This window comes from Lolium rigidum, chromosome 1 (genome assembly GCF_022539505.1).
Source record: "Lolium rigidum isolate FL_2022 chromosome 1, APGP_CSIRO_Lrig_0.1, whole genome shotgun sequence".
Classification (NCBI taxonomy): Eukaryota; Viridiplantae; Streptophyta; class Magnoliopsida; order Poales; family Poaceae; genus Lolium; species Lolium rigidum.
Window position 1 is genome coordinate 40,391,979 of NC_061508.1, and position 22,973 is coordinate 40,414,951.

The following is a 22,973-nucleotide window of genomic DNA, read 5'->3' on the forward strand; positions in this document are numbered from 1 at the left end:
AACCTGCCGGCGATAAATAACGGCCGTGCTGTACTTCCCTGTTCATTTGGACACAAATGGAGCCTTGCTAGCCGTTTGGTCCATCTAACACTGAGAGAAGTGTCGCTTCACATGGCCATGCGTTCAAGGTGATAAACAGGGCCACGTAGACGCTCTGGTGTATAAATACCGCAACAACCCCTGCTGCCTACACAAACCCGGCCCTCTCTCTTATTTATGTGTGTGTGTGTGAGAGAGAGTGGTGTAGAGAAAGAGGGGAATGGGGAGGAGGGCTTGCTGTGCCAAGGAAGGGGTGAAGAGAGGTGCATGGACGAGCAAGGAGGACGACATGTTGGCCTCCTATGTCAAAGCCAACGGCGAAGGTAGATGGAGGGAAGTTCCTCACAAAGCTGGTATGTACTACTAATCGATTCTAATCACCAAGTAAACAGAACCGTTCTAGCTACTCGGTGGAGAGCTTAATGCGACGCATGTGTTCAATAAATTTGCAGGCCTGCGGCGGTGCGGCAAGAGCTGCCGTCTGCGGTGGCTGAACTACCTCCGGCCCAACATCAAGCGGGGAAACATCGGCGACGATGAGGAGGAGCTCATCATCAGGCTCCACGGCCTCCTCGGCAACAGGTGGTCCCTCATCGCTGGCAGGCTCCCCGGCCGAACAGACAACGAAATCAAGAACTACTGGAACAGCACCCTCGGGCGGAAGGCGCTCCCAGTTCTCGGTGCCTCTCGACCAGCCACCAGGACCGTCGTCGCCATGCCGGAAACCCCTACCAGCTCCGGCTCATCAACCGCGGCTCTGGCGTCGTCTAGCTCCAAGCCTCCTCCAGCGGCGCCGTCCTCGGCGGCCACTACCGTGTGGGCGCCCAAGGCCGTGCGGTGCACGGGCGGCCTCTTCTTCAGCAGGGACATCACGCCGCCGTCCCCCGCGGTTCCGCAGACGCTAACCGGAGGATCAGTAGACGGAGATGACTGCAGTGGCAGCGGCAGCAGCTCGGCGACGTCGGAGTTCCCGGCCGAGCCGTTCGACTGGATGGACGACGTGAGGGCCTTGGCGTCATTTCTCGAGTCCGACGAGGACTGGGTAAAGTCCCTGCACATGGCCCAGTAACACAACGCGCGCACGTGCACGTCTGTTTGTAAAGGCAAAACCGTATCGTATCACAAATCAATGTGTGAGCGCGCGCGTATTGTGATCGTGGATACCTAGCTCCCGTACGTTGCGTCCGTGTGCACTGTGTATCAGATTTTGGCATGGAACGTGTGCAACACGGTTACGTGTTAATATGTTGGGACTAAGCCTATCAACCATCGATACAGGAAAAGAGCACGGTAGGGTGGAGGATTTCTCCATACCTACGATCATACCAACATATAAACGAAAAATAGATCTAACACTCCCCATTAATCTAAACCTATTGAAGGGTTTAGATTGCGCTTAAAGTCTTCTAATTTCTTGATAGGAAGAGCCTTTGTAAATCCATCTGCAACTTGGTCTTTGCTTGAGACAAACTTGATAGCTAGCAAATTTCTTGCAACTGTTTCTCTAACAAAATGAAAGTCAATTTTAATATGCTTGGTACGAGCATGAAAAACTGGATTTGCAGACAAATAGGTAACACCCAAGTTATCGCACCAAAGGCATGGTTTTTCTTTCAATTTAACACTAAGTTCACCAAGTAGTGCTTCAACCCATATCTCGGCTTTATATTCTACCTCAGTACTTGACCTGGATACTGTATCTTGTTTTGTAGCACTCAAAGAGACCAAATTTGGTCCAATAAATATGGCAAAATCTCTTGTGGATCTCCTATCATCAAGTGATCCTGCCCAATCTGCATCTAAAACGGTACTAAGAAGTATAGAAGACGATCTCACAAAAGTAATTCCAGTGTTCAAAGTATCTTTCACATATGTGGGAATATGTTTAACAGCTGTCTAGTGATTTATAGTTGGAGCATGAAGATACTGACAAACCTTGTTAACAGAGTATAACAAATTTGGTCCTGTCAATGTTAAATAATGTAGTCCTCCAACAATGCTTCTATATTGAGTACTGTCATCATAACCTAGAGGTGTACCAGCAGTAAGAGATAATTGTTCAGTAGAAGACATAGGTGTTGGAGATGGTTTGCATCCATGCATGCCGACTTTCTGAAGCAGTTCCTAAGCATCTTTTTCCTGTGTCAAAAGCAAACAATTCTGTGTCTTTGTAACCTCAACACCAAGAAAATACTGTAAGTCACCCAAATCCTTGATGGAAAAATTCTTATTGAGATTTTTAAGCAAACTAGAAATAGCATGATCAGAAGAGCTTGTTACTATGATGTTATCAACATATATTAGTACAAACATAGTAATACCAGACTTGTGAAAAAAGAACAGTGAGGTATCAACCTTTGAAGGTGTAACCCCAAGATCACAAAGTTTAGAACTTAGCCTAGAATACCAGGCCCGAGGAGCTTGCTTCAACCTATATAATGCTTTATCAAATTTGCAAATATAATGCGTAGAGTGAGAATTCTCAACACCTGGAGGTTGTTTCGTATATACTTCATCTTCCAGAATACCATGAAGAAGCACATTCTTGACATCTAGCTGCCATAGACTCCAGCCACGAGAGAAAGAGCCAAAACTGTTCGGATAGTAGCAATCTGAACCACAGTTCTAAAAGTATCTTCATAATCAATGACATACCTTTGTTTGAATCCTTTTGCAACCAAACGTGCCTTATATCTATCAATTGTACCATCTGCTTTTCTCTTTATGCGATAGACCCACTTGCAGTTAATCAAGTTTTTGTTTCTGCTCGGAGGGACAAGGTGCCAAGTCTTGTTCTCCGTTAAAGCTTTGTATTCTTCCTCCATAGCCATGCGTCAATTTTCATCATCTAGAGCCTCTCTCAATGTGTATGGTTCACCTGTAGATGACACCATACCATAGTCAATTGTACCATCAGTATATATTTTCGGATTTGTTATACCTCTCTATAGACGAGTGCGAATGGGAGACGGAGGTGCTGGTGGTGCAGCATTTTGCACCGGCGAAGGAGACTATGAATTATCAGACGAAGAGCTGGGCATAGAATTTCCTGCAGAACCATTTGGCGCAGAAGATCCACCAGAGCCAGCAGAATCTGGCACAGAAGATCCTCCAGAAAACTGGGAGCCATGCAAATTTGGACGCGTGGCCTAGCTTGTGGGCGTGGACGCGGAGTCAGAGCTCGTGGGCGTGGGGCTGGGGCGCGTGGGCACATGTCGCGAGGAGGGAATCTCCTCCTCCTCCTCTGCGTGGATGTGCACGGACCGCGAGGCGGTAGCAAAACCACCTGCAGGCGCTGAGCTCACGAACCGCGAGGCACCAGGCGGTGGCAGCGGATCCTCCTCGGGAACGCTAGCCTCGGGATCAGGCGGGGCGGAGGAATTTTCCTCCTCGTGCTCCGCGCCCATCTCGTCTTCTTCTGCAGCATGCGATAAAGAGTGGTTTCTTCCGTTTCTGAGGTCGTTTAAACTCTGTTTTCAGCTCCGTTTTCTCATGCGGCTTCTCCATCCTGCGACACATTAGTACAGGACACAATAGGCACAACGTGATCATAAAAAATTTGCATCATCCGTTTGAGGGAAAGATGTGGAGGATGGAAGAAGCAAAATATCTTGTTTGAGTCGAGGGCCGACATTTGGATGTAATGTGGAGGAAATACATTCTCATCAAACAAAACATCTCTGGAGATGTAGACTCGACCTGTAGAAATGTCAATACACTTAACACCTCTGTGGAGAGGACTTTATCCTAAAAAAACACACTGTTTTGAGCGGAAAGCAAGTTTGCGTTTATTATATGGACGAAGATTGGGCCAACAAGCACAGCCAAAAGTTTGAAGGTCATCATAATTTGGTGTAACATTAAGAAGAGGCTCAGTAGGAGACTCAAAATCAAGAACTTTACTTGGTAGAATGTTGATAAGAAAAGTGGCTGTAAGAAAAGCTTCATTTCAAAACTTAAGAGGCATGGATGCATTAACAAGCAAAGCAAGACCAACTTCAACAATGTGATAATGTTTTCTTTCAGCGGAACCATTTTCCTGATGAGCATGGGGCAGGAAACATGATGTGTGATTCCAACCCTTTGAAAAAAACCGTTCAATTTTTCATACTCTCCTCCCCAATCAGTTTTGCATGGTAACAATTTTCCTACCAAATTTGCGCTCAACATACTGTTGATAATTAAGAAAAACTTGATAAACATCAGAACGCTTTTTGAGCAAATAAATCCATGTGAATTTACTAAAATCATCAATAAAGATTACATAGTATGCATGTTTTCCCACATAAAGAGGAGCAGGGCCCCATACATCAGAGAACACTTGCTCCAAAGGAGTAGTAGAAACACTAGTGGATATGGGATATGATAGTTGATGACTCTTGGCTAACTGACAAGAATCACAAACATATGGTGTGCTTTCTGGGGTGTAAGCCATTTTATTTCTCCTAAGAACTTGTTGAACCACAAAGGAAGATGGATGCCCTAAACGGCGGTGCCATGTAGAGGCTGACGACTTTATTGCAATGAAGGCGAGCTTGGAGTTCTCATTGAACATGGGAAGCAAGGGATAGAGACCACGATGGCATGGTCCTCTAAACAGAACTCTTCGTGTTGCTTGGTCCTTAATCAAAAAGAAGAAAGGATGAAACTCAATAAACACATGATTATCAAGGGTAAAACGATGAACAGAAAGAAGATTCTTTGATGCATTAGGGACATGAAGAATATTATTGAGATCAAAGGAACCATGTGGATGTGAAAATTTTGAATGACCAATATGGCTAATGTGCATACATGTGCCTTCAGCCGTGCGAACACGGTCATGTCCATTGTACTCTCATGTGTCGAGAGCTTGTGCAGCTCACTGGTGATGTGGTCGATGGCACCTGTGTCGGAGTACCAGTTGGTGTCTACACCATAGGATGCAAAGTTTGCACCCTTATCACCCTTGTTGCCACGATCATCATCATTCTCATAGCGCCACCAACAATCCTTAGCGGGGTGACCATAAATAGTGCAGATTTGGCAGGTGGTGTCAACAAAGGGCATGGGAGCACGGTCAGAGCGACAGCGTCCCTTGCCGCCACCATCATTGCAGCGACGATCATCATCATCACGACGGCATGGGCGGTCACCACCACCATCCTGACGTGTGTATCGTCGCGTCTCCATGGTGCATCACGACGGTCATCACGGCGGTCTCGACGGTCACGAGACCATCCGCCTCCTCCTCCTCCACGGTACTCCGGGCGTTGATCTTGCCCACGCTCGGGGCTGCGGCCATCACGTGCACCACGGTAGCGACCATCATCACCACACGGCGAGCGAGATTGACAGAGGACGTGAACCCTTCTGGAGACTCCTTGGGGTTGTTACGCATATCATAGGCAGACAGTTGGCTGTAAAATTCATCAAGTGTTCTTTCCGGTTTACCATTGATGTTTGTAATGAGAGCATTGTAGTGATCCACATCTAGACCACGGAGCATGTAGCCAATCAGCTCATCATCATTGAGGGCCTTTCCAACCGCAGCAAGCTCAGAGGCAAATCCCTTCTTCTTGGTGTAACACTCATCAGCAGACATCTGATGTTTGTTTGCGTCATTTAGTTCACTGTGGAGATGTTGAACCTTGGAGCGAGCAGCGGTCTTGAACATGTTGTCGATGGTCTTCCATCCCGCAACAGTAGTTTCTGCACCAAGAACATGAGACGGGATGTCCGGGGACAACGAGTTGAGGAGGTATTGGTGGCTTGCTGATCTCGACCGATCCAGGCAACATAGGCTGGATTCTCCACAGAGACCTTCTCTTTGTCAGGGCTATCTACCTCCACGGTTTCAGCAGGCACACGGTCGAAGCCGTCGAGGAGGCCCATGACTCGAGCACCGCGGAAGGTAGGGAGGACGAGAGCCTTCCACGCAAAGAAGTTTTTTTTGTCAGGGGCTGCGCCGGAGGAGAACCCAGGGCAGCGGCCAGTGCCATGGTTGACGAGGACGAACTCATGGCGATGTTGTCGGTGAATCAGCAGCGACAGCGATTCGTGTCGTGTTGTCGTTGTCGTGGGAGCAGCGATCAGGTCTGATCGGGAGGGCTGCAGGATCGTGGCGTGATGTGTGTGACGGCGGCGGCTGAAGAAAAAACAACAGCGGTGGCGGCTTTGTGAGGCGGCAACGGCGACTGCAGAAGGCAGTAGCGGCGGCAGTGTTGTGTGGCGGCGGCGGTGGCTGCAGAAGGCAGCGGCAGCTAAACGTCTCGGAAGAGATGCTCGGATACCATATTAGGTTTTGGCTTGGAACGTGTGTTGGATCTCCACACGGTTACGTGTTAATATGTTGGTACTAAGCCCATCAACCATCGATACAGGAAAAGGGTACGGTAGGGTGGAGGACTCCTCCATACCTACGATCATACCAACATATAAATGGAAAATACATCTAACGCTGTGTACTAAGGATATCTCCACCGCCAAGCCGACGCAACTGTAACTATAAGAAATAGGAAAATTCTATCCTAGCGATGAAAATTGACTCGTATGTTCTCGTAAATGCATTTACGGCCTAAATGTGCCGGCGCGGTTAGCGCATGCGTCCACATCCTTCTCCCTCGAACCCACCTGCCATCGAGCATGTCCGCTTTGCATTTTGCGCGATGTCGCTTCCGCTTTCTACGTTACATTAATGACGCTGCCTCGCCTTCAATATCTAGTGTGGATGCCCAATGCCGCCCACACCAGCACATGCGCATGGAAGGCGAGGCAGCGCGCAGCGCCCATCTTGATCAAGGACCATCAGCGTCTTCTTCTCCCACCATGCCCGTTGAGTTGGATCCATGTCTCCAGTCAATGGGGTCGCCATGAGATTGGCCTCCTCGGTGAGTAGGGCAAGCTCTATTTCCTTGCACCTGCTAGGGTGTTGATCTCTTTAAGGGAGAGTTTCTTGTGTTGGATGTGGACGTAGTTCTTCACGGTCTTCTCTTTTACCCGGCGCTTCCTCTTGTCCCTCTTATATCACTTTACACCTCCTTGTCGGCTACAAAGGTCTTGATCGTCTCAGTGGATTGCGAGGAGGCATCGCGCTTGGTCTCCGCCTTGGAGCTTGTCCGTCCCCTGAGCATCTTTGATGCACTTGCCTCACTTGGGATGGCACTATCGACATTGATGACATTGGATTGCCCGGCCCTTGCGTTTGTATCATAGGACGCATAGAGCTCGTTCCAATTGACACAATCTTTCGCCGTCACCCTACAATGGACTATGTTGAAGTTCTTCATCTTGTTGGCAACCTTGAAGTGGCCAATAGATTTAGCCATCAACTCAGCAACGCCAAGGTCACTAACTTTTTGCTTCTTCATCATGTCGTAGGAGGCGTTGAACTTGGTGCATTTCTATTGGATGAATGTGCCACCTTTTTGTGAGAGAGGCCTTACTCCAATCACTAACGAAAGGGTGATCACCCAAGTGCTCGGTGCTCGTTAAACTAGTTGTAGATCTTACTCCAAAATGTGCCACCCTTTTGTTGGGCACCACAAATTGGATCTTGTCCAACCTCCATCCACGCCTCTCAAAGGCACACGTCCTTGAGATCGGTGTAGCCTCCAATCCTCATGGACCCTCTTGTGCCTTGGGGAGCAATCAATGGCTCGTCCTCAATGTTGACCGGGGCCATTTGGGTGTTGGATCGGGTGGCATGTTGGTTCTCGGTGCGGGCCGCTTCGTTGATTATTGCCTCCATGGCCTCATCTTCAAAGGGCGTAATGGGTGGTGCCGACATTTCATCGAGCATGTTGCGGAGGACTGGGAGGGTGTCCAACGACAGACGTTTCGCGGGCTTTCTTTGCACTCTCCTTGACGACCCACTCATTGGGATGTTGAGGTCAATGTTGGAATTGGTCGGCATGTACGACTCGCCGATCTCCGGCTAGTTTTCACTCACCACCTAGGACGATGTCGGCGCATGGCCTGGCGGGCGTGGGTGCTTGTATGCGGGGTTTCCGTCAGGTCTCGTGACTCAAAGACCCCGCGTATAGATAAGTTCGACCTAGAAGATGATGGATATGCGTGTTGGCCTGACATCTACCACCCTTGAGAAAAACCAAATATCATATGAACAAGTTCCTTGCTATGAATAGACCGCAGAATGCCTCAGAAATGTTCACGAATTGTTTGTTGCATTTGAAAATGGATTAAGGCCAAAGGTCCTTTGGAGAAGCTATTCTAAACTGTGTCATGGGATATTGGTAAATATATTATAAATTGAGGTGTTGCAACTTATATAGCATTACCAATATATTTTGTTTACAGTCTACTGTCAAGATCACTACCCCGCTGCTAAGTTAAAACAGAAAGTTGTTAATTTTGAGTCTAATATATAATTCTCACGGGCTAGATTTCCACATTTTGTCTATCTCGCACAATAGATCTTCTAACAAACACATTAAATGCTAGGTGTAGCCTGGAGCCTAGATCCACCGTAGCCGTTTTCTTTCTTTGGACAATATTGTACAAAATGTGTTTATAATCGAACACGACCTGCGCAAAATGGACAAATGTATCCGTGTCATCTACTTCGTAATGAATAGCATAATGATAGTAAGTAATTTTGAACCATATGCTACGTACGATCGACCTGTCTCATATGCCAGTGAACACGTATACAAAGTGGAAGGCAAACGAAACCACCTGCCGATTTCGCATGTGATGAATACACGTAGCTGGAATGCTGGATTATTATATACGTGTGGGCATTGCGAGTGAGATCGACGTGCAGCCGGCGGTGCCGCAGAACAAGACACTCAAGCATGGCTCCACCACGCGGGACCAAACCAACGGTGCGTACGCTGTGCCCATCGCTGCAGTCTTTGCCTTTAATTGCATGTCGGGGATGCGGCTCACGGACTTGTTCTTCATGCTCCGAATGCTAAACCTGCATGCAGAATTGCAGAGTTCCGGTTATTTTCACTAGCTAGAAATCCTCTGTTCCGCTATGCATGGTGCTGAAAGCTGGTTCGAATATAATCGGTGTACAAGGGTTGATCATGGAAGTGTGTCGCCTCTCCGAAATTGCATGGGTGAACCTGGGAGCAAGCGTACCCTATATTCAAAAAAAAATTAATAATTCAGAAAAAGGTCAAAATAATTCAAATCTTTTTGGGAATCAAAGATGATCATGTATTGTACTCGTATACGAAAGATTCACCATGGAATACCTTCTCTTGTTTCCTGGGTGAAAAAAACAGACTTGGAGGTCCTATATTAAAGTACTATTCACGCTATATTCGTCATAGATTTGTTTTTTTTTTTTTGCCTGAAGTCAATGTGAAACATTTCTTGGCCAAACAAATTTATACGAGTACAATACTTGATTATCTTTGATTCCCAAAAGGATTTGATTTTTTTTACTTTATTTGAAATTACTACATTTTTTGGAGTATATAGGGTGCGCCTGCACCCGAGAGCCAAAAGTCCGGGTCAGTCGCCTCTCAGCATATGAAACCCATGCACTTTGATCTATGAATGTTTGAAGCCATGGGAGTAAAATATTACGGGTTGTTAGCAACTGTCAGTTGTTGATGTGGAGGGGGAGCTGGCTGAATTAAGGCGGCGCAGTGCAACGAAATTGTCAGGTTATCGATCTGGGAACAGAGCATCAAGATCCTTCGCTAGCGTTGCAGTTGCTCAAGCATGTGTCTAACAACATTGACAATATAGAAGCATGATTATTAGCCATTAGCTCCAGTTTTTTCCCTAGCTAGAAATCCTTGTATAACCCGGAACGCTGCTCAAGGTCTCCGCCATGGAGAGTTTGTGCAATCTCAATCCTTAGTTTCTTTAAGGCATTCTCATTTTACCTCAATTGCTTATGTCTTGATTATTATGCCTAGAAAATTGAAGGAAGACAAGTAGCATGCTTTGCGTGCATGTATTTGATGCGTTGGCGCTGCGTTTTGCTTTTTCTTCTTAAATGGTTGATCATGCTCCTCATGTTTTTCGTCCTCTGAAGGCCAGAACTATTTCCGGATTCCGACGCGGATCGAGCTGCCGTTGACGTGAAACTTGCATTGTTCATGCGAGACAGCGTACAACCTGTTCTTCTCCGGATCGGGATCTTCCGACGGTTACTCCTATGATGGATTTGTCGTACACACGCAAGTGTGACGAATTATCGCAACAGTCTACTGTAACCATGCGCCTCAGAAACAAAAAAGTGAACTGACAAAACAAGGAAGGAATGTTCATGCAACCATGCGACGAAGCACTACAGGAATGCGCCGCTATGCCGACGGCCGGCTGCCCTCGGCGTAGCCACGCCTGGCCCTCGGCGTAGGCTACGCCGACGGCAGCCCTCGGCGTACCTCGTCGGCGTCCAGGTCCCTCGGCGTACGCAGCCTCGCCGTCGGCGTACGGCCGGCCCCTCGGCGTAGGCGCCATACGCCGACGGCCGACCTACCCCTCGGCATACGTGCCCTCGGCACAACATCCCGTCGCGCCGTCGCCGTTAACGGAGGGCCGGAGACGCCGACGGCCTAGCCCTCGGCATAGGGAAGGTTCCCTGCGACGGCAGAGGCGACGTGGCGCGACCTGGCGCGGCGACGTGGCGCGAGCTAGCTGTCTACGCCGAGGGCAACCCCCTCGGCATAGGGCAGCACCTCCTGGCGACGGGCGGGCCACGTGGCGCGCGCTGGTGCGGCGGCATACGCCGAGGGCAACCCCTCGGCATAGCCTCGACCATATGGTCATGCCAGGGGCTATGCCGACGGCAACCCCCTCGGCATATGGCCTACCATTTGGTTTTCCCGATTTAAATTGGGTTCCAATTCATCTAAATTCAGTTCAGCAGGTCCAATACATCCAAATACATCCAAATTCACCATAATTCACATAAATAGCATGAAATCCACATAGTAGCATCCAAATACATCCAAAATCACCATAATTCACATAAATAGCATGAAATCCACATAGTAGCATACATGGTGCATGTAATAGCATACAAGAGGAGAGTGCCATGTCATCCAATACATAGTAGTAGCACATGAGGTAGCACATGATGGCAAGCAAGAAGCCCGGTGCCGACTAGCGGAGGAAGGACCCGAGCGGGGTGTGTCCGCCCACATCGTTGGCGAAACGAGCAGCCCGGGTTTCGCTCCGGTAGAAGCTGCGGAAGAACCACCCGGAGAAGGACCGGTAGCACGCCCGGGAGAAGTCGACGGAGAGGCACCGGGAGTAGTCCCGGGAGTAGTCGACGGAGAGGCACCAGCAGAACGCCCAGGAGACCGACCACCTTCATGAACCGGTGTGACCTCGCGCCCACCCGGCGATGCCTCGGTTCCCGGACCATCCCGTTCCCTACGTGTTCCCTACATGTTAGCAACTTGCGAGGCAAAGGAAAGTGGTAACTACCGGTTTGGCAAAGAACTTACCTCCGGTGTGGATCCGTAGTAAGTCGCAGCGAAAGCTGCCCTCGATGGCATGATAGGCATGTCCCCCGCCACGGTAACTCGAGCCGGTGGCGGTGTACCAAGTAGACATAGAAATCATCATTTCCCGCAAGATAGGTTACAAGTTAGGCTTTGCGGAAATAAAGCATCAAACCGAGACTTGTCATCTACTTGCGTGAAGAAAGATTCAGACTTACTCCTATATACGCCATGTAGGCCGTATTCTGCCTATTCCACCGGGCAGCGGCCCGTCGATACGCTTCATTGCAGGCTTCGAAGGCCGCCTCGAACTCGAGGCTACAATTTCAGAAACAATGAATCTCGTAAACACTTAGCCATGTAGGAAGGAAAACCGGAAAGAGGATGAAAATGAGGAAACTTACATCGTAGGCGGGTGGACGAGCAGGGCCGTGGACGAGGCCGGGGGCCGTCGGCGGTGAGGGTATGCTTGAGGCGCGTGTAGCTCGTGGAGTGGGTAGGCTTGACCACCTTATTCATCCAAGGGAAACGGCCATGCGGACGCCCGTGCCCCGACAGGACCAACGACTCCTCGTCGACCGGAATGCTCAAGGGGTCATCCACCTCGGGGTGACGAGACTTGACCATGTCGCGAGTAGTCCTCCTTGGCGGCCTTGGCATTGCCGTAGTACCGTGGCCGAGGCAATGCGGGATTGGGCTTTCGCTCGTCCGCATCATGTCATATATCTGGGCATCATGAAGCACCACCCCAGGTGGTGCCTCGGCCACCTGCATCGCGAAAAGAAAAGTTAAGCGTACCACAAATGAGACATGGCGGGAAATGAATGAAGGTCGTTCACTACAAGAAATTTGCTACCCTAAGACCACCTATATTGGTCACCGAATGGTCATGGGTTTTCAGCCGTGACCTTTCTATGACCAAAAACAGTTGGTCGACAGCTGAGCGTCACTGACGGACTACGAAGACCTTTTTTCTAAATTGGTCATGGTTGTTATGACCAATAGATATGGTCGTGGATTCTACGACCAAAAATTTAGTCATGGGCAACCTGGTCTGTCCACGTAAGCGAATCCTACGTGGCAGAATTCCATGACCAAAACAATTGGTCGTACACCGAATTCAGCCCAATCCAGTAAGTTGCTCTACATGGGCCTAGCCCAACAACCTGGTCCATTTATGATTTGGGTCCTTTACTTTTATGCAGTCCATTTTTATTTTGGGCTTTAGCTTTTCATGGTTGTGCCTTGGCCTTTTTTTCGTTGGACCTTGGCCTTTTTACTCTTGGGCCTAGCCTTTTCACTGTCCATTTCTTTTTGGCCTTTGGAGCTTTTAAAACTCATTTTTTCGAAATATAAATGTTGTTTTTTTGTGACTTTTTATTTGGGCCGTGGCGTTTTTACAGCCCAGTTCATTAATTAATCCAGTAACTTTTGGGCTTTGGCCTTTTGCAGTTCAGTAATGCAGTTCAGTAATGAAAATAACAGTAAATCATTAAATGACAATTTATCATCTCAAATGACAGTAAATTATCTCATTAGACAAATAAGAGAACAATTTATATCACAAGTTCACATAATCTCAAATTGTTCACATGTTAAACTAAAAGCATCCACATGTACTGAACAAACATCATCTCCACATGTTCCCAGCTTCACCGAAAACATTCACAAGTAACAACAAAGAGCAGAGCTCCACAATTATCAAAACGGAGCAAAATGACTCACAGCCATCCACGAGTTCCACCCCAGTAGTTCCCAGATGCAAGAAAACATGGCCAAAAAAGGATCTCACCCACTAGCACCCACCCCACTAGTTCCCAGGTGTAGTACCTCCTCCCATCATCATCGCCAAACGGGCGAACCTGAGCTCATACTCTCTGTCTCGCGCGGCCTGGGCAGCCTCAACTTCTTCAGACTTTTTCTTGAGTGATGCCAACTCTTCACACATTGCTTGGCGTTGCTGTTCTGACATCTCCAGCTTCTCCTTCAGGTCGGTCACTTGTGCGGATACAATAGAGTCTGATCTGAACTTATTCCTAGCTGAGCTTGACTGCAGCCCAATATTCACGAGGAATGTGCTTGCAGGGCGTTGCTCTGTAAGTACCTCAGCAACAATTGCGGTAGCGGACTTTTGCTCCTGACCTTCTTGTAACGGTGCAACCATCCTCTTTTCCATTTCAGCCTAGCATAATAAACAACATAATAAATAGAAGCATGAATTATCACATAAAGTGAACTAAGAATTTGAGTAGTGCAACGACAACAATTAAGATTGTACAAAGTAAGTGAGCAACTGAAGTAGCATTTGAGTAGTAGTACGTATTCAGATTTTAGGCTAGCAATCAAGATCCTACAAGGGACCATTTGGTCATCCTAGCAATAACAACAGCAGCCAAACAAACATATAGCCATTATGAGCTAGTCAACTTATTTAGACCAGACTTCATGAGGAATCCAGATAATAAACACACACACGCAAAAGGCCACACACACACAGCAGATGCTCAAGCCACATACACAAATGGTGGCTATAGCTACTACCCACATGCATTCTGCATACTTTGCAGCATGTAGCAGCTGAGAGCTCACCATATGCTCATGCCTGCCTTCATTATGCATGCAAACCATGTTTTCTTGGGGCTTTTCCTGGCCCGAAACCTGATCATGCCACATGCACCTCACAGATCACTGATGTGTATGCGTGGTCCATGCAAAGATGATGCAAAAATACAACTGGCATGATACAGGGAACATTACATTCAGATTGTTCATGTGTATTTGTAGTGAAAATTATTTCATGGCTATCTTTACTAGCTATATAGCACAACAGTCACACAGGAAAGTTCTAGCCTTCACTATATATGTATAGCATAACACACGACAATATTATCCTCATAATTAAGTGATTGGTATTCTCCCTTAATTAATGGGAGTGTTCTTGCCAGTGGTATATGGATACAACTACAGAATAGGCTATAAAGGTAACTTACTATGGCTTTTTGAACTGGCTCCGCATATCCAGTCTTGCCATTGTGAGTGGCCTTGAAGTAGTCAATTGCGGACAGTGGTTCACCCTTGCGTTCCTCATTCTGAAATGTTATTCAACGTGAATCAAAATGTTATCAACGAGAATCAAACCGTGAGCTTGGAATACAAAAGTTACTGCAACCTAAAGAAAAGCAAGATTGTTCTTACAAGAGCATAAATATGTGCAGTGTAGGACCTTGAACCAGTCTTCTGTTGAAACTGGACTTTTGCTCGATTAGCCTTGTTCGACTCGCAAGTTTTCTTGCAAATGGGCACATTTCAGTAGTTGTTAGTGTCATGCGCACAAAAATAAAAGAGCAGCTACATGTAAACAAGATAGACTAAACTAAACATGAAGATTGCTTTTGACACACATATATAGGCATACCTTGTGTCTTGGAGTGGTCCACAAAGCGGTCAGCCTCTGCCATTCATCATCTGGCATGCCTGGCACGGGAGACTTGAGGCTGGCCTGATTTTCTGGTACCTTGTCAAAATATTCCTTCTTGATCAAATGACGTCTGTTCTTTGATCTTTTCTGCAACATATCAGTGCAAGAGGCCTTCACAATCTCTGAATCAGTGTCCATCTCAAAGTTAGCCTACCAAGACAGCAAACAAGAAGGATGGGATTAGTATCACATGGCAGGTTTAACAGAAATAAAAATACACATACAACTAGGAACAATGAGCTTACAGCAACTTTTCCCATGTAATTTTCCATTAGGGCTTTATTCTCTTTGTACTCCTTGAAATGAGGAAGAACCGGTGTATGGCTTCTTGCAATCAGGCCACCCTCGGTTGCAAGCTTTGCAGCCTGCAAAGGATTCCTTGGGCGCAGCGTCCCTTCATCAATCTCAATTCTCACCTTGGTACCCAGAGACTTGGTCATCCTTTCGAGCCCTGTGCCCTTTCTGACTCTAGGCTTGACCACAGTAAGCATCCCTGAAAAAGAAACATACAAACATCAAGTGAGACAAGCTATGACAGCCGCTTGTTGTTTCAAGATGTCTAAAATGGAAATTCAGAAGTGGCTCTACAAAGTTGCATAACTTGCATGTAACCAACATTATCCATTTAACCAACAATATCAGAAAATACAAAACAGTAACGGTACTCGGATGAACTTGCCTTCATCATCTCCATCAAGCTGCTGCCGATCATCTTGTTCAGGAAAACCATGAGACTCCAAAGCTTGATTGTTGGCTCGGGTAGGTGCAAAAGGGCTAGGGTCCATGCGCATGGTGCTTTGTTCATCCATGGGCAGACGGCTTTCTTCATGGTTGGTTTCAAGCGTGGCCTTTGATCTCGTGACTCTAGTAGGAGCAGGTTGCTCTAGTTCTAGCAACCTCTTCGACCGCCCGGGAGATATGGCCATCACCCTTCCAGGAGCCATTGTTGAAGATGCTTCTGAGTATGAGCACTTCCGCTTCTTGGATGTCTTCTTGAATCCACACTTCTTCCTCCTAGAAACCTTTTGGACCTCGTACAAACAGCAATGAAAACAACATTAGATCACAAGTAAGAAAAACTGTGTGGGAACAGAATGAAATAAAACAAGTAATCACACAGTATACAATTAATCCCACCCCTCCAAACAAGATAAGAGTTTGCACCTTAACATTCTTCTCCACTACACTCTCATCGACTTCCTCTTCATCAATAACATCATCTCTAGGATTGTAGTCCGAGCTTTCACCTCGTGGTATGGCACTTGTTGACCCATGTGAAGTAACTGCACTGTCTTCTTGAGCATCATTTGATTTCCTAATCATTGACACTAGTGTGCCGATGCCAAGTGACTGGAATATGCGGTGGTTCCTCATCATTGTATTAGCCCTAATCTTCTCGATTTCGGTGAGGGGCGCTTTGTTACATGAACAAGAAAATGTAACCATTAGATGAATGGGTTGAAATGCATGAACAAGCATGTCAACTCAAACAGCTAAGGTATGCTACCAGATTTTATTTTCATTTAATCCTAATAGATTAACATCACAGGTAAATAAAACCCAATCATTCAGACTTGAACATTACATTTCAATTACCAGATTGCAAGCATAGCCTACGCATATTTCTACACTTAGCACATACACACAAAACCGTAGACAAACTAGCAGTCTAAGATCAAGGAAGAAGTTGTATACCAGCTGGTTGCTGCTGCTTCTTCCCTGTCATCTTTGTCATGGATTATCTCGAGGTGGTCAGGCTGATGGTGCCTAGCTTGCAAAAGAATGAACATGAATTAGATATGACAGGGATGAACAACCAAGACATGAAAAATAAAATCTGGTAGCATAAAGCAGTGCTGACAAAGTGACTATTATATCTGAAGCAATTTACAAACTAGTTTCCAAGTCACCAAAACCAACCCCTCAACCCAATAGTATGCACACAAGTTAACCCAATAGTATGCAACAATTAATAGTTTTAGGGGCAGAGGATGCATCAACAATCTAGACTCTACCTAATTGAGATGTGTAGCACCTCCACTCACACATCACAACACAGCACAGCGAGCAATCCCAATCCCAATCTAGACTCCACCTAATTCAAGCTAGCAGGCCAATGCACGGCATTGAGATGTGTAGCACCTCCACTCACAGTCACTCACAGTCACAAAGACTTTCAAGTTCAAACTTCTCTGGACCCACAATGTTCAATCGAGTCTTGACCTCCTCTTTCAAACGAAAATGATAAAATATGGGTGTTTGAGTCTGAAGTCCTGGTGTACAGAATTAATACAAAGGCAGAAGCTCATACTAAGAAATTATGCAGAAATTCCTATCATATCCAGTTCATCGAATTCTTATGGACCGTATATGATAGCAAAGCACATGTCATCGAATCCTTATGGTCCATATATGATAGCAAAGCACATATCATGGTCTGAGAACATCGTGTCACATTACCAACCCCTACTACCGCTGCTAAACCAGATCAATAACAAATTTAACACCAAAATACGCAGCCACGATAGCCCGCATCCGGATGATTCCAATGAATCACAAAATCCCACAACAGATCGACGCCAACGATCCGAGGGGCAGAACAAAACACGCATCAAATCGACGCGGCTGCTGCGGTTGGCGCTGGACCACGAGGTGTCGCCGTTCCACCCACGGTAGTCCCGGCCGTGGACGAAAGGGTAAACAAAGAGGAGGGGAGGAGGGGAAGGAGGGCGAGGCCAAACCAGGGAGGTGAAGAGCAGCCGCCGTCGCCGATCGCCGCCGTCGCCGATCGCTGCCGTCGCCGATCGCCTCGCCGTCGCCGAAACCCTAGGGAGAGGACGGGGAGGGGGTGTGTGGATAGGGATGGATGTCGTGGACGGGGAGGGGGTGTGTGGAAAATTTTATTTTGGAAAATAGCGGCGGGGGGGAAATTTTATTTTGGAAGGACAAGGCGGGAGGACATGGCGCCAGACGAAATTTTGGTGGGAGTGATCCGTGGACGGTCTATTCCTCTTTTTTGATTGGCTGGCTCTTTTCATTTTTTTTTAAACAAGGCTGGAGTATTTTAGTTTCGTTTTGTCTGACCAGTGGATATGAAACAATTCCTCTTCTTTACTACTAGAGTTTGTCACGAATGGATCGTCTGTCATAACGCATCTGCCGGCCTACTCTGTAAAACTTTCACCCATTGAATTCAACCATTGAAAATGGTAAAAAACTGAACTGAATATGAATCTTGGGAACAGGAAACCTGCTTCGTTTTATTGAAAAATAAAACATGGAAAATCTGCTGCTTTAGCAACGATGGTGATCACCCAAACCTGCTTTAGTAATTTAAAAAACTTAAGAGTGACCAAACAAAAGCAGGTTATCTCATATGCCAACCATATATCTCTTGTCCAAAGTGAGCCTCTTACTTAGACGAGAGTGCGGGTCATCAACCAAAATCATCCAACTTCAGTACAGGCAAAAACTGACAAAGCATTTGGTTTTCTAAGGAACATACATATCCAGCAACCAGGCCAACTTAATTAACTCAGGGTCTAACGAAAGCTTCGTTCTTCTCTTAGCCCGCATGGGACTTGTTGAGGATAATACCCTCATACTTGACCTGGAACCACTTCATTGCGTCCTCCTTGGTGACCCTCTGGTGGATGCCAATGCGGGCCTTGCACCTGCGGCGGCGTGAAACACGGTACCCAGCACGCTCCAGAACGACGTAGAAGTCCATACCATAGATACCAGTGGATGGGTCATACCTGATAAACACAACAAGGGCAGTTACTTTTTCATTAGAGAATTGCAAAATTTCAAGGAATAATGTTTGTGCAGTCATAATGAGATGCCAGTGAGCAATCAGCAAACAAGAACAATGCACTGCGGCTACTTGATATGTGAAGCTTAGTAGCCCAAATCAGTAGGCAAGGAAAGAACTAGCAGTGGCAACTAGAATCCTGTGCACATTCAAGCAGATTTCAAACCTTTTACTCCCAAGAGAAAACTAGAAACTTCATGTTTGTATATTAAGTAAGTAGAAGCTTGAGAGATTAAGGTTCATGCTTAATGAGTTATGTGCAGTCTTGTACCACATAACTTGTACAGACTTATACAGTAATAAGATATAATATTCAATAACTTGTACAGACTTATACAGCTTCTTGCTACATTTCACTATAATGGTAGTTCAAAATATCAGACAAGGTATGAGTGAACTATCTCAAAATACTAAATAAGAGCAAACAAGAACCACTTTTCAATTAAAACAAAACAAGACAACAACAGAGAACGTGTTACTTGCAGACTACTTTTAGATCCTAAAGTCAACTAAAATTTACCTTATTGTTCATCATGAACTACTCATCATCGTCAAAATCATGAACTCGATGCATGTTTCCTTCGCCATCGCTACAATATTGGAACATTGTAGGATCTGTCCTGGTTCCTTCATCATCCTCGCTTTCATGTCCCTCTACTGGCTCATGCCTCCTTTTCTTCAATTTTTCAACAACTGCAGCATCAACTAGCACACGTTCCTTGTCCCTCCGCAATCTGGTTTGGACATGTCCTTCCTCCACCGGAACATGCGGTGCCTCATCATCTTGGTATGTTAGGCCAACACCACCGGGACCTTTTTCTTCAGTCTCGGCCACACTCCACAAATGCCTATGCTGGAATTTTTGCACTACTCGCCAACTTCCACCGTAAGCGGTGTCTGGCACATAAAATACCTTTGTTGCTTGTGATGTAATAATAAAAGGATCATTCTTATACCACAACCTTGCAGTGTTAATGCTCTTGAAATGCCCATCATCTCTAAGTCCTGGATTCTTCCCGCCACCAACATGAAACCAATCACATCTAAACAAGACGACCGAACGGTGAAAGCCTCCGCTGGAGTTGTACTGCAGCTTGATGATGCTTTTGAGCTGACCGTAGAAGTCAATAATCTCCTTCTCATGGTCTCCCTCGGTAAGGATACCACTGTTTTGTGTGTTTCTAAATTTCTCGCGGTCAACTGTGTGGTAACGGACACCATCAACAATACATCCTGAATACACTCTCACTCGCCTATCCGGTTGGCATGCCAAAGCAAAAAGATCAGCACTCACTTTCTTCTCCTCATGCAATTTTCCAATCTGCACCAATAAACCAAACCATGGTGAAAAACACACACACAAAAATTATGGGTCAGTTGGTTCCAAAGGCTAAAGAACTCACATGATCCTGAAACCATTTTGCAAAATTCTTCGCGAGCCATCTATCAACATTGATTCGGCTATCTTGCTCCTTCAACTCTTCCTTGCATAGGCTGCAAATGCCAACAAGAATATGTAGTTAATTAAAACATCAGGGGGCTAAAAAACCGGGTTCCTTCCAACCAAAGCTAATAGATACAAGTGCATAGGAGATGACGTACTCGATATATGGTAGCACCTCGGAGCAACTTCTGAGCACATAGTAAACCATCTTGTCATAGTCAGCACCATCGGCCTCTAAGTATTGGCAAGCTCCAAAGAACTTCACACCGTGCTTGAAAACCGAGATATCACCGGTATGTGAATCATCCCGCGCACTATTTCTGCCCGGCCGATTAAATCTCGTCTCCACATCATCGAAGTATCTTGAACAGAATGTTAAGCATTCATCAACAATGTATGCCTCGGCAATCGATCCTTCAGGTCTGGCCATGTTTCGAACAGAACGCTTACATTTAAGGAGCCTTCTTTCGATCGGGTACATCCAGCCGTACTGTACAGGTCCTCGAAGCTTTGCCTCTTCTGGTAAGTGCACGCACAAATGAACCATCACGGTGAAGAAAGCCGGAGGAAATATCTGCTCAAGTTTGCAAAGGATAATTGGGATTTCTTTTTCAAGCCTGTCAAGAACATCCAGCTTTAGTGTTTTGCAGCACAACTCTCTAAAAAAGTTTCCCAATTCAGCAACCGCCTCATAGATTTCCGGCTTCATCATTCCTCGGAGTCCCGCTGGTAAAATCCTTTGGAGGAGGATATGACAATCATGTGTCTTCAATCCTTGCAGCTTGCATCCATCAGGCGAAATGCATTTTGCTAGATGAGCGGCGTATCCATCTGGAAATCTCACCGCTCTTATGAATTCACAAAATGCAATTTTTTCTTCTTTACTCATTGTGTACCATGCTTCTGGCATTTCAAACGACTCTCCATCTTCAATAGGTTGTAGGTGCAACTCTTCTCTTATTCCCATATCTTCCAAATCGAGCCTAGAGTTAACCGTATCCTTGGATTTCCCATCGATGTTCATGAATGTGCCAAGAAGGTTATCACATATGTTTTTCTCGATGTGCATCACATCGAGATTATGCCTCAACTTCAGATGAGCCCAATAAGGGAGGTCCCACAAAATAGACCTCCGGCTCCAGCATTGACCTTCCTCGCGCTTTCTTTTCTTCTGAAGCTTCCCTGGCCTCACATCTTTCACCTTGTCAAGTTGCTCCTTCAGTTCAGTTTCAGTAAATTCCTTCGGCTTGCCACGGCTTTCAGCCTCACCATTAAAATTTTTGCTTTTTCGCCATCGATGGTTGTGAGGAAGCCAACGGCGGTGCCCAATGAAGCATATCTTGTTCCTTATTCTCTTCGAGCAAGGGTCTTTGTCACAGCGCACACATGCATTATAACCTGCCGTGACCCTCCCCGACAAAGTGTGTAACGCCGGGAAATCGTGTATGCACCATATGATCGCAGCGCGCAGATCAAACTTGTCGGGACTCAGTGCGTCATAGGTACGCACACCTTTCCACAGCAGGAGGAGTTCTTCGACGAGGGGCTCCATAAAGACATCAAAATCTTTTCCTGGAGAATCTGGTCCCGGGATAAGCAAAGCCATCATAAGGTTGCACTGATCCATGCATGCCCATGGCGGTAGATTGTACGGCATGATGAACACTGGCCACATGCTATATGAGTTGCTCATGTTGCCAAATGGATTAAACCCATCTGTGGCAATGCCGAGCCTTATGTTCCTTGCATCAGCTGCAAATTTTGGATATTTCTTGTCAAAATCTTTCCATGCTTCTCCGTCGACTGGATGGCTAAGCTCATTCTCCACAGGTTGCCGCTTTAGCTTGTGCCACTGTACCTCCTCTGACTGTTCCTTCGAAATGAACATTCTCTGGAGCCTTGGTATCAAAGGGAAGTGCCTCAGTACCTTCTCAGGTATCTGCCTCCTCCCATCTTTCCATCGAGAAGCGTTGCACTTCGGACAGTTGTCAAGCTTGGCGAATTGCTTCCGAAACAACACACAGTTATTGGGGCACACATGTATTGTATCATAGCCAAGCCCCAATCTTCCGATGATGCTCAAAGCTTCATCATAATTTCTGGGAATTGAACTTTTGGGGTATTGCAATGTTAAGATCCGGAGTATCGCGTTGAATGCGGCATTGCTTATCCGGTAGTAAGATTTGACATGGAGAAGCTTCACGGTGAAGGTAAATCTTGAAAATGTACCACCATCACTTGCTGCACGCTTCGCCTCCTCTATCAACTCAGCAAAGATAGTCTTATCTCCATCACCACCTTGTGGTTCTGACTTGTACAAGTCCCTGAACAGGTCAGGAATTCTGTCATCCTCATTCCCATCTTCCTCCTCCAAACCATCATCCATATGTTGATCATCTTCTACAAAATCATCGCCTTCATGATCAACATGGTGTGCCTCTCCATCAGGTTGATCTTGTTCAGGTTGAGGTGCATGCAAAGGCTCTCCATGATGGATCCACCGATCGTAAGTGCTTGCCATCCCATACATCAGCAGATGAGCCTCTACGTTTGCTAGAGTTTGTTCTTCGCGGTTGAGACAGCTGCGGCACGGGCAAAGAACTTGAGCATCCTCGCCAAAACTTCGTGAACAAACCGCATAAATTCTTCAACTCCCTTTGTATGTTCAGTAGAGAGTCTTCTAACCCCCTTTCGATCCAGCTCCTGTCCATCTCGCATGCCAAAGACCAAAAAATGTTGAAACTTCATTAACAATGCCAGTAAAATCACTGGAAATGACAGTAG

General features: G+C 46.4%; 3 protein-coding genes and 2 long non-coding RNA genes across 6 annotated transcripts; 1 reads left to right on the forward strand and 4 right to left on the reverse strand.

The window, feature by feature from the left end:
* The first annotated feature begins 211 nt into the window (after positions 1-211).
* LOC124671581 (anthocyanin regulatory C1 protein-like) lies at positions 212-1,224 on the forward strand. Its single transcript, XM_047207942.1, has 2 exons — positions 212-392; positions 492-1,224. Exons 1-2 carry the CDS (start codon positions 260-262, stop codon positions 1,106-1,108), a joined length of 750 nt encoding a protein of 249 aa, XP_047063898.1. The 5' UTR covers positions 212-259; the 3' UTR covers positions 1,109-1,224.
* A 12,298-nt stretch (positions 1,225-13,522) lies between these two features.
* Positions 13,523-14,894, reverse strand: LOC124685238. Of its 2 annotated transcripts, XR_006997344.1 has the most exons (4): positions 14,869-14,894; positions 14,649-14,741; positions 14,444-14,542; positions 13,523-13,635 (listed from the first exon to the last, which is right to left on the reverse strand). It is a non-coding gene; the product is annotated as an uncharacterized LOC124685238 (long non-coding RNA). The 2 variants fall into 2 exon arrangements; XR_006997343.1 differs by lacking the exon at positions 14,869-14,894 and having other exon boundaries at positions 14,649-14,844.
* A 3-nt stretch (positions 14,895-14,897) lies between these two features.
* On the reverse strand, positions 14,898-15,875 carry LOC124706976. Its single transcript, XM_047238645.1, has 4 exons — positions 15,611-15,875; positions 15,177-15,424; positions 14,942-15,081; positions 14,898-14,904 (listed from the first exon to the last, which is right to left on the reverse strand). Exons 1-4 carry the CDS (start codon positions 15,873-15,875, stop codon positions 14,898-14,900), a joined length of 660 nt encoding a protein of 219 aa, XP_047094601.1.
* A 358-nt stretch (positions 15,876-16,233) lies between these two features.
* On the reverse strand, positions 16,234-17,767 carry LOC124685239. Its single transcript, XR_006997345.1, has 3 exons — positions 17,673-17,767; positions 16,627-16,698; positions 16,234-16,346 (listed from the first exon to the last, which is right to left on the reverse strand). It is a non-coding gene; the product is annotated as an uncharacterized LOC124685239 (long non-coding RNA).
* Positions 17,768-19,268: 1,501 nt separating this feature from the next.
* LOC124706985 lies at positions 19,269-22,710 on the reverse strand. Its single transcript, XM_047238652.1, has 3 exons — positions 20,348-22,710; positions 20,149-20,239; positions 19,269-20,066 (listed from the first exon to the last, which is right to left on the reverse strand). The coding sequence occupies exons 1-3, from the start codon at positions 22,708-22,710 to the stop codon at positions 19,284-19,286; spliced, it is 3,237 nt and encodes a 1,078-aa protein (XP_047094608.1). The 3' UTR covers positions 19,269-19,283.
* Positions 22,711-22,973: the final 263 nt, after the last annotated feature.